This window comes from Micropterus dolomieu, linkage group LG20 (genome assembly GCF_021292245.1).
Source record: "Micropterus dolomieu isolate WLL.071019.BEF.003 ecotype Adirondacks linkage group LG20, ASM2129224v1, whole genome shotgun sequence".
NCBI lineage: Eukaryota > Metazoa > Chordata > Actinopteri > Centrarchiformes > Centrarchidae > Micropterus > Micropterus dolomieu.
Genome location: NC_060169.1, coordinates 6180889 through 6192754, shown reverse-complemented (window position 1 = coordinate 6192754; position 11866 = coordinate 6180889). Strand labels below are relative to the sequence as shown.

General features: G+C 37.7%; 1 protein-coding gene across 1 annotated transcript; it reads left to right on the top strand.

Moving 5' to 3' along the window:
* The first annotated feature begins 7765 nt into the window (after positions 1-7765).
* LOC123959484 (N-acetyllactosaminide alpha-1,3-galactosyltransferase-like) lies at positions 7766-11416 on the top strand. The gene is made up of 3 exons (XM_046033569.1): positions 7766-7845; positions 9456-9593; positions 10732-11416. Exons 1-3 carry the CDS (start codon positions 7772-7774, stop codon positions 11414-11416), a joined length of 897 nt encoding a protein of 298 aa, XP_045889525.1. The 5' UTR covers positions 7766-7771.
* Positions 11417-11866: the final 450 nt, after the last annotated feature.

Here is an 11866-nt window from a genome sequence, read left to right as displayed (position 1 = left end):
ATTTCAAACAGCAGTAATTATGTTCAAGGCTAGAAATAATTTATTGCCTGGCAATATTCAGAAAAAGTTTTCTGAAAGAGAGGGGGGCTACAACTTAAGGGGAAAGTCAAATTTTAAAACTCCCAGTTTTCGAACTACTAGGAAAAGTTTCTGTTTATCTGTCAGTGGTGTTAAATTGTGGAATAAACTAAATAATGAGTTAAAGCAATGTCCAAACATATTCCATTTTAAAAAGATGTTCAAAGAAATGATATTCCAGAGGAGAAACACAGTGCTAATAATAACCTGGGCTTATACTGAATAATTTGTAGTATGTATAAATATTGCCGTGTATGGGTAATATCTGTATGTGAATAGAACTTCTGAATATATATTTTCATTGATTATAGATTTATTATCTCTGTAGACTTATTATTTTGTAGTTATTTCCTTAAATATGGTAGTAAGGATATAAAGGGGTAGGAGTACATAAGTTTTACTTCTTCCTACCTCCTTTTTGCACATGTAAATAGAGGTTTTTAAGTGCTGGTTTTACTTTGCTCATTTGCTTTTTACCACTATTTATTTGTTTAGTTGATTATTTTTTATTTATTTTATTTACATGTTCAAAATAAAGATATCAATCAATCAATCAATCAACACTACGGAAAATCTCTTACGGGCAATGAAATTGGCCAGTGGTGATATAGGGGTGGATTATTGTTACATTCAGGCTGCATCCAGCTCTTCCGAGGGTTTTCCTCCTTGGCAAGGGAAAAGGTTGCATGTGATGCGGATGAAGTCTCTTACTGTAGTGACTTTGATTTTGCAGTTGCACAACATTTTTGAGTGTAATGTGCTGATTCGACAAATGGGTTTAGGCCATTGAGCATTTGGTTCAAAGAATGGGGTTTAGTGTTTTAGCAATTGTGAAAAACTGTATAGTTTTCTTTCTGCAGTATTTACAGTATACTATATATTTACTGTACTAATTTGTGATTACTATACTAAATTGGAAAATATGTTTCCTTTACGCAAAAACAATTTTTCTGTAACTACATGCCCTGGACGTGTTCTTAATTTGTTGATATAGTGTCTAAAGAATGCTCTGTAGTGTTTTATCTATTAACTGGCTGTGTTTATGTTTTGAAAGCATTGTTTGATTTTGAGCACAGATCACATGGTTTTGAGGCAAGTGTTTGATTTTGCCAGAAGAGTCAGGGGTTTTGTGAATGTAGTTTAAAGACTGGGTTTTGTGTTTAAGGTTTTGAGAATATGGGCGAAAGTTTCAAGAAATGTGTCTTAACAATTGTGAAAAACTGTACTCAAAGGAGACTGGCTTTTTATTCCCCTTACATTTGTCTATAATAATAATATTTGTTGAACACAGTTCTGCATTGCTGGTCTGGCCTTGTGCAAGAGGCTTTGAGTTTGGACACATTCTATATATTTTTATCTGCACCTCAATCTGACTTTTTTTGTGTGTCATCTTATTTACTCCTTTTGTCTAAATTAAGTAGATAGGTGGTTGATTAAAAAAAACTAACAACATCACTGACCATATGTAAAACGTACTGGTTGGCTTCTGTCGTGTAAGCTGGTTTCATTGGTGTGTTTAAAATAAATGTTGTTTTTTTCAAGGTACCATTTTATCCTCCAGACAACAGATACCCTCACATCCTGGCAGTTTGTTTACTGGAAGGAGGGAGCAGTTCACAGCAATGAGGTATGCAGTCTATCATATTCTAGGGGGTAACCAAAAAATTTCAGTAACCAAGTAGCTGAGTGATGTTTGCAAAGTGAAAGTCTTTTTTATCTGATGTTATTCTTACCAGTTAATAATATACTGAATACTGACACATGTCGTAGGCAAGACGATATAAAAACTAAAAATATTTTCCCTGTGGCAAGCAGTCAGGGAATTTGACCGGAGTGACCAGGGACATGGACCTCACTCACTAACATGTGGGTAGACCAGATTCATGATACATGCGCACTGGCCAATTTTGTTCTTACCACAGTGCATATGTCATATCAGAATCAGTGCATATCAGAATTATTAGTTAGTTGAGTTAAAATACACAAACAGTTTAAAATAGGAATAGCTATAAAATTGCTTCTTAAATCAAAATAGCCACTTTGTTTGACATCTATGGTAAACTTCCTGTTCACATGTGATCAAGGTCACTCTAGTCTGCGGTGAGCAAAGTTTTCTAATCTTTCAGCTTCAAAAGTAGAACATTTGCACTTTACATTTTATGCAATTCAACTTTGTTAGGTGTGAATGAGCAAAATCATAATTTTGCTCACAGTAGAGGAAACAATAATGTGTCTTGAAGTGATATGTTGTGCTAACCTTGAGATTTAGCCATCATTAGCACGCAAGTCAGTTTGGGGCAAGTTGTCTCAATGACAGACACATAGAACACGCTCAGAAAACATTATAATATTGTGTAATTAGCTCTGATAATAGCATTAAAATATACTGTAAAGAGAATATTATAGATACAGTGTGGTTTACAGCAGCAGGCATATCCCTGGACTACACAAGACTGTATTCATTACACTATATAAAGTAGTGTATGAGTACGTGTTGGGAAAAACTGTCTCATACAGGCATGTAGTAGACAGATACACACACACACTACACACACACATACACTGGCAAAAAGGACAGTATGCACCATAATAAGCCCGTAATTTATTTGTAATCACAATGAGAAAATTAGTTTTTGAAGAAAGGAAAGAAAAGCAGGAAGGATGGAAGATAGTTTTGAAATTACCAATGAAAGGCAGAGCATGACAGCACAACAGCTGACATGATGTTACAGACAGTCATGCAAGTGAAGTTGCAGAACAAATCGATCAGGACGATCTATGACTCAGTGCGGTCAAAAGAGAAGAAAATGAAAGTCAGCCATGCCAAAAAAAATGGTTGGTTATACACCACAGAAGAGTCTTTCACCTGATTTGGAGAATCAGTTTGTTGAATATATTACTACGTCAGTTGACATTTATTTTGGTCTGTCGCCTTGTCTGCTGTGGCACACAATGTTGTCACTGAGAAACTTGCCTTTCCAGGGCAAGAAGAAAATGTTTGTTTTTTCCACAATATAGATAAAGATTAACAGAAATTTGAGTTTGGACCAGGAGACACATGGAATGTTGATTAAACTCGGGTGACCACTGTACATAATCCTGACAAAGGGGTGGCTAGACATGGATTCAAACAATGTGAAGTGCTCAAAGGAGAAGCCCTGTTTCCTCTTTTTGGACAACCACAAGTCTGATCTGTACAATGATGGGTTCAAAACAAATGACATAATTATACTGTCATTCGCACCTCACTGCTCACATCGTATCCAACCATTAGACAGTAATAGTAATTGTGTTGTTATTTTTTGACAATCCAGTGTGACATCTTACCTGATGCAATATGACAACGTACCTGCCCATGGCAGTGCACACTTGCTATTTAACAGTCTACAAATCCACAATATATCATATCCAAGATATGAAGTTGAAAAGAACACAAAATATGTGCTCAAGACTTCCTTCTTCAATTTGGTATGACATTTATAGCATTGTGATGTATGTGCCCAGTAAATACTAGACAGTGTAAAAAGCATCATCTGGTTTGAGAGGCTGCAGTGTTTTCAGTCTGGCTGTTTTTAAAGAAGTATGAAAAAAGTGTCATTTTAGCCAACCACAAGTCTCATCTGTCCATTGATGGGCTCAATTATGCAAAGATAATGGCATTATTATGCAATATGAATGGATGAAAGATACGCACCGTTGACTTCCTGAAACATTTCAATGTATGCAAAGTGCTCAAAGGAGAAGCCCTGTTTCCTCTTTTTGGATAACCACAAGTCTCATCTGTACATCGGTTTAAAACAAAGGCGTTGCATCATCATGTTTCTACAGTAGCTGAAAACGGACAAACAACGCTACAGACCACATTTCGTCACTACGTTCTTCTTGTTCTACTTCTGATAGAATTCAGGCAGCGTAGACACTCATCACTATGTTGAATACGTACGTTAGAAGAAGAAGAAGAAGTAGCAATAATATACAGCAGGGACCTGCAAATAGTTTTGCATCGGAGCAGTATTTTCAACCATTAGATGGTGGATGAAAATGTAAGCCATAATATTGACATACAGCAACATGTTCTTTGCTTAGCTCAGAAGGTAAGGTGTAGGACTCCCAATCCAAGGTTTGAGTGTTCAGTCTCTCCTCAGAACATCTTTCTCTTTTTTACTCTCTTCAAAAATTTATTCTGAAGCAAATATTTCTCAGATCACAGCATGTGCTGCACTGTTTTTGTTTTGGTGTTTGATCCGCATCCATCAACCTACGGACACTTTTTCAATTCCCCATTATCTCCAGGCAGAGGTCTTTTCGGGGAATCACGTTTTCTGAAGGCTCTTTCAGAGGTGTGTCAAGCAGGCTACAGACTCTTTTAATGTCGTTCAGAGAGTAAAAGCTCAGTTCAACTCAAAATACAGCATTGCAGTAAACAAGCTTCTCACGCTTTTATTTTATAGGCAAACCCACTAAAGAGGAAGTGATTATGTGAAGAACTGTTGTTTTCATGCCTGAGATGTATTTTAGTACCGCTATCAAAGTATTTATTTATTTATATTTTTTTGAGAGAATGAATGTGTTTCCCTTGTCATTGTTCATATAAACTTGTAGGCAAACTGCAAGGGTTCCAGCAAGGGCCCTGTAATGTCCTTCAGATGGGCCAACACCAGTCTTTCAAAGGAAACCATGACTACAAATGTCAGGGCGACAGGCCTGTAGTCATTTAATCCAGAGATGGAGGGTTTTTCGGTATTATAATAAATACACACTATGAAGCATTAGTTAAGTATTAGTAAAAACAGAATTCATCATTTATAAAGCATTGTTCATACATTAATACACATTAATAAGTCATTCATAAACAGTGATAAATGTTTTGTTCTTTATTATCTACACACTATGAAGTAGTTGCTAAGTATTGGTACATTTTTTATTCATCAATTAGCGGCACAGTGATGCAGTGGTTAGCACTGTTGCCTCCCAGCAAGAAGTTTGTGGTTTCAAACCCTGGTTGCCCCGGCCTTTCTGTGTGGAGTTTGCATGTTGGTGTGTTCCGGTTTCCCCCACCGTCAAAAACATGTTAGGTAGGTTCTCCACTCAGTGCCTGTTTGCCCACTGCTCCCTTCAGGGACATGGTTAGACAAACTGGATTCTTTATTAATAAGCTCATCTATAATGTGATTAAAAATTGTATTTTCATACTTTATACATGATCGGTTCACTAATTATAAATGAAGTATTATTTTAATGACAAACCATTTATATGTATGAGTTGTTAATGCTTCATAAGATCCTTTGGACAGTGTAATAAACAATCTCAGCATAACTCGTAAATCTGCTAGTGGCAAAGCCCAAAGGATGCTACTAAGACAACCTGGAAAGTTGCTCCAGCTAACGTTACTGGGTAAAAGCCTCACCATTACAGGCCTGGTACTGTTTCTCTGAACTCCTCATCAAAAGTCTATGATCTGCCCCTCCAGAGATCTGCTCAACAATCATTTCCTGGTCAACAGTCAAATGAGGGGCAAAAGCCTGAATGGATAAAAGATACGCACCGTTGACTTCCTGAGACATTTCAATGTATGCAAAGTGCTCAAAGGAGAAGCCCTGTTTCCTCTTTTTGGATAACCACAAGTCTCATCTGTACATGGGTTTAAACAAATGGCACCCCCCACCTCATTGCTGATCTGATCCAACCAACGGCTTGCAGCTCAAGCAAAAATCAATATCTCATAGTATTAGAATAAAGAATGTATAATACAGAAATGTTGACCTGAGAAGAGACTTTAATCTGTAAAGCCTAGCTCACACTACGATTTTAAGCCTGATTTGACAGATGCCAAGCTCATCAACTGTTGGGCTGTGATCAGGGGCAAATCAGCGATCGATCAGTTCTCACAAATCTTTGTCTTTATAATTTTTATCTTTATAATAATAAACAACTCCTGTTTTGTGTGTAGTGTCATTATACTTATCACTTTTCCCATTTTTTTTTTTTGCCAAACCTGGTTTGGAGACGAGTTGTCAGGTGACAGTCTTTGTCAGCTTGTGTAGTGTGTGACCCCTTGTCACCAATCAGTCATGTAGTGCGAACACCACAACGATTTCAAGACTTCACTCACAAGACAGCAGGTCGTGTAGTCTGAACAGCACAGGAACCTGCCGACGTTTAAAGACGTGTAGTCTGGAAAGTGTGGTAGGAAAAGGTGCACAAGCAATAGCTTTGAGAGAATTGTCAAGCAAAATCGATTCAAAAACTTGGGGAGCTTCACAAGGACTGAGGCTGGAGTCAGCGCATCAAGAGCCACCACGCACAGACGTGTCCGGAAAAGAGCTGAAGGTGTCGCATTGCTATTGTCAAGCCACTCCTGAACCAGAGACAACGTCAGATGGGTCTTACCTGGGCTAAGGGGAAAAATAACTGGACTGTTGCTCAGTGATCCAAAGTCCTCTTTTCAGATGAAAGTAAGTTGTTCATTTCATTTGGAAATCAAGGTCCCTGAGTCTTGAGGACGAGTGGAGAGGCACAGAATCCAAGTCACTTGAAGTCCAGTGTGAAGTTTCCACAGTCAGTGATGATTTGAGGTGCCATACAGTATCATCTGCTGGTGTTTGTCCACTGTGTTTCATCAAGTTAAGAATCAATGCAGCCATCTAAACAGGAGATTAGTGCACTTCATGCTTCCATCTGCAGACAAGCTTTATGGAGAGGCTGATTTCCTTTTCCAGCAGGACTTGGCACCTGCCCACAGCGCCAAAACCACTAGTAACTGGTTTGCTGACCATGGTATTACTATTGCTTGATTGGCCAGCAAACTCTTTAGGGCAGCAGTCTGCAAATAAGGCTGGTATCACATTGTTTTGAAGCGTTTACATGGCAGGCCACAACAATTCCAATTATTTCAAATCTCTCTACACTTGTGTTCATGTTTAGCTCAGTTGGTACTGTGTGGGACTCCTGTTTGGAAGGTTGTATGATTGATCCCAACTAACTGCAGGTACTTTTTTCTCCCTTGTTTAACAAATTGATTATAAGGACATTTTTGCACATGCTCACAATAAAATATATATTGCAGTTTGTGTGCGTCCCACAGTTGATCACTGCTCTATGGTCATAATGTTAGCTAATGGCAGAGATGAAGAGACTGAAGTGAGCTGATGAGGAAGCTAAGAAGAGATGTGAAATGTGAGAGTGAGTGACCAAGGGTGGCAAGCTAGTCAACAAAGCTAGAAAGCAACCGCCACAAGAGCACTTACAGTAACGATACAGATGTCTGAGTGTCTACTAAGTTTGTTAATATCAACCTCTGGCTGATTTTGCTCGAGTCGACAACTGCTTACATAGCCAAACATCCAGCAAGCCATATTGCTGCATTCTCAGTATTACTTCATAAATTGTTTGTCATTTATAACCCTATATTATATAGGTTGAACAGAAGTGTTTGTCTGCTTTTGCATCGTTACAGTGGCCTCATTCACAAGGCAAGGGTTGCTGGAAACTTTTGCTGTGTTGTGTTGCTTGTTGTCTGCTTCATTTCCTTATATTTAAGGTGAGTACTAAAGTCAAATTATTGCTCTTCCATACCTATAGGAGCACATAAGAGTCAACTTGATTTATTTGCAAGAATAACTTCAAACTGATTTTATTCCAGTCTCACGATGGCCTTTTTTCAATATTAGATATTTAACAAGCCTCGTCCCTATGGATAATGTGCGGGTGACCAGTACAGGGGAGGAGACAAAGAGCTTCAATTTGGACAACACACTTAACTTTGGGTAAAATATCTGACCCTTTAGTTTTAACTTCAGTCAAGTCAATTTTGTCCTGACCTGTTTTCTGTTTGTTTCTGGCCTGTTTTTAAGCTGTTTTCCATTCTTCAACTTTTCATAGTTAGAGTCATACTCTTATTGTTGTTGTGGTTTTTATACTGATTTTGTTTTGTCTTTTTTGCCATGTAAAGTGTCGTTGAGTGCCTTTGTGCTATATAAATGAAATGTATTTATTTATTTACTTAAAGTGTAGATTGAAAAACATTGATCAGAGTACTTAGAGTACTATAGAATGGTGCCCTGTGAAGGAGAGCTGAGAGAGAGCATCATCTGGGACTGCATTCTTAACTTGGGGTAAAAAATCTGACCCTTTTAGTCAAAATTAGTTTAGGTTAGGTTAGGTTTAGTCAAAATTAATAAAGATTTTGCACAGTAAACTAAATAGCAATAATAGCTGGGAGTCCTCACAAGCCTGGTGGAGGGCTTTCGCCTATCCAGAAATCTGTTTCCGAGGCTACACTGGAACATCCATCCAGCAGTTCCTGAAGTCTCTTGAGATCACAGGCTCCAAACTGATGAAGACTCTGAAAGACCCAGTGGAGAAGGCAGAACTAGGGAGATTTGGGCTCTGGTGTATGGAAAGCAGGAATCCTAGGGCCGACTGCAGGGGGCAGTAGGTAGACGCCACTGCTCCACCATCTTGAGATGTCAGGCATCATCAGGGTGCAAAAATATGCTATCTCCCCTGAAAACATGATTTGACAGACAGACAGACAGATACACAAAGAGAGATTCCTGCCTTTATTAGAGAGACTAGAGCATTGCCCGTTCATGTGACGCTTCCATGCGCTTTTTTGATGAAGTGCTTGTTCAAAATATGCGTCTGTCTTTGGTTTCACCAGTGTCCTAACGTATTGGTTTCTGACTTTGATAAAGTGGGAAAAATAATTCCCTAAAACTACTGTCTTTCTTTAACCAAATCACACACGTAGAGTATGTTCTATGTGATCTGCTTTTGATAACTAATGTAATACTTTTTCACTTCCATTCACTGAGCCATTCCATAAACTGTTTGAAGAAAACCCACCTCACACTTCTAAAACCTCTGATTTACAGCATTAATAACACTAAAACAGCACAACAATGGCAGAGAGACTGCTAGATATTCAGTGCTTCCTTAGAACTTCATTACACTCTTACAACTCATCAACACAATCGTTTCTAACATATATATGCGCGATGACAATAATTCCATTTCAGCAATTCACTACTACCCTTACAGTTGTAGAGCGGAATTTATGCAATTTTAATTATAGCATAAACATTTGTTTGATTTTTATTAGAATGCAAAATTGGGTCATATTAAACTCAAAAATTTAAAACTTTTTTAATGGAATTATATCAAATCAAATGTCAATAAAAGAGAACATTCACAAAATAAAACAACTATTGTTGTTTAATCATTATTATGATGGAAAGTACAAGGAAACACAACACTTTCAAAAGGCACAACAGTTAGAAATTCCTTTTGTTTACTTTCTCATGGTTGAACACAATGTACCTCCTGTATCACCTCCTCATATGGCTGTTTATTGTGTTTAAATCTTCCATTTCAGAGCCAGACCGGGGGTTCAAACATGCACGTCTTGGAAAGCACCTATCATCTGGGAGGGGATGTTTGACCCCTATCTTTACGACCAGAAGCACATCGAAAGCCACTCATCTGTGGCCCTCACCGTCTTTGCTGTGGGCAGGTTTGTTTCTCCATAAATATTTGTGTCTGTAAGAAAGGCAAATGCACCACACATGACAGCAGACCTGCAGGGTTATAGGGATAGGGGACAACTGAGCATGGGTTCAAACTCAAAGAAATGACCTCAGTGTTAGAAGACAAGGTCAGCAGATAATACATATGTATGATACTTCTCTCAAAGCTAATACATTTTCTCATCTACTACAACTCTTGTAGTATTTTAGAAGTTCTAATAATTATATGATTGAAGAAAATGACGATTATCAAGTTAATGCATATTTTACTTTAAAAAATCAAATCAAATATAACAGCGCTTGTTTTCATATGTAGTTCAGGGTCCTCTTGCAGTGTAGCTGATGCGAATACCTGGATATTAAATGTTCATTAGAAATTTTCTCTTGTGGTCCCAGTAATATTTGTTCTCACTGAAGCACGTCATATTACATGATTAAGCTATGTTTGCGATTGAGGACATCAAATACTTATAAGCAGAATTTCCCTAGCTAAATAATATTTACAGATCTCCTGTTTTTGAAGCATTTAAAAATAATAAAAAAAATAATTGTACTTTTAGTTATCCAGAATATCATTATTTATTTATTATACTTTCTAATTGAAATTATTTGCTTTTATCAGTATGTGAAAGTCGTGTTTCAAAAATTAAAACTTTATTTCCTTACATTTCACTGAGGTAAACGAACAGACTCTGGCTTTGTAGTCACTGTACAGGGCGGCGCATAGAGTTCACAAATGCCTTTTGCAACAACATTTTTAAACACCTGCTGTCTCTATAAAACTGTAAATATTAAAACTGTGAAAAGCACTTTTTTCTTTAGTGATCATTTTGCTGTGTGGCAAAGACGTTACAAGCAGAAATACTGTTGGCCTGTTTATTTAAAATTTGCCCCTATAGCTCTTTTCTTCCTCTCTGGAAGTTTTAGGAAGGGTCACCCGTCAGAGCTTTGTTCTTGCTGGAGGTGGGACCAAGTTTGACGTTGTTATTTCTAAAACCCTGTTTTAATGTGAAAGCAGATTAAAGCAAATAAGCAACAAGAAGGGCTTCAGGTCGGAATGATAAAAATAAGTTTTAAATGTTACATTTGATATATTTTTTGTTTTTCTCTGTGTTTCTACCTAAGGTACCTGGATGCCTACCTTAAGACCTTCCTTACCACTGCAGAACAGCATTTTATGTTGGGATTACCAGTGACATATTACGTGTTTACAGATCTACCAGAGAACGTACCAAACATTGAGCTTTCTCCTCAGCGAATCATGAAGGTTATCCAGGTAGAAAAGCACTCCAGGTGGCAGGACATCTCTATGATGCGTATGAAAGCAATATCAGAAACCATAGAAGCAGAGATTCGTCACTGCTGCAAATATGTCTTCTGCTTTGATGTGGATCAGGAGTTTAAGGGGAGATTTGGATCAGAGGCTCTGGGGGATTCTGTGGCTTTGCTCCATGCCCACTTTTACAAACTTCCAAATGAGAGGTTCACCTACGACAGAAACCCCAAATCCAAAGCCTTCATGGAAACCGGAGATTTTTACTACCATGCTGCTATCTTTGGAGGCTTGTGGGAAAATGTGAAAAATTTGGCAGATGCCTGCTATCTGAACATCATGGAGGACAAACAAAACGATGTGGAAGCTCTGTGGCATGATGAGAGTCATCTAAACAAGTACTTTTGGCTTAATAAACCAGGCAGGCTGCTATCCCCTGAGTACTGCTGGGACGAGAGTATTGCAGACAAGAGTGACATAAATGTCACCCGTCTAATATGGGAACCAAAGAATTATGACACAGTTCGAAATTCATAGAATGGAAAGCGGAGCAACAAATTGGAATATTGATACAGATTGTTTACTATAAACTTATTGGTTAACTGTATTGGTTTCTTAAATCTTTCTGTATTTTGCAGTTTACCAGATTTACTAAATCAGAGAGAATGTTTAGCCTATTATTGATTGTTTATTGTTTATTATGGCTGTATAATTTGTGTTAATATGCTTTGGCAATGTTGTATGCAGTCATGCCAATGAAGCCCCTAAAATTTAAATCAAACAAAGCTGAAGCTAAAGAATCCAGAATTTGCAAATGACAAACCTACATGGGAGGTGTAGGTTCTTGATATGGCATATCCCTGGACCATAGCAGTTTTTTTGTGCGTGTATATTTTTGCTAAATTAAAGTCCTGAATTAGTATTTTGTATGCACTGTCTATTATTCTTGCCTCTTTCTGAAATATCTTAGTGACATGGCAGCCATCC

What these genes read in the sequence shown, in the direction of transcription:
- LOC123959484 (XM_046033569.1), top strand. Translation starts at nt 7,772, where the DNA reads ATGGATAATGTGCGGGTGACCAGTACAGGGGAGGAGACAAAGAGCTTC. An exon ending in GACAACACACTTAACTTTGG is followed by an intron (nt 7,846 to 9,455) that starts GTAAAATATCTG and finishes CTTCCATTTCAG; the next exon opens with AGCCAGACCGGGGGTTCAAA. An exon ending in ACCGTCTTTGCTGTGGGCAG is followed by an intron (nt 9,594 to 10,731) that starts GTTTGTTTCTCC and finishes TTTCTACCTAAG; the next exon opens with GTACCTGGATGCCTACCTTA.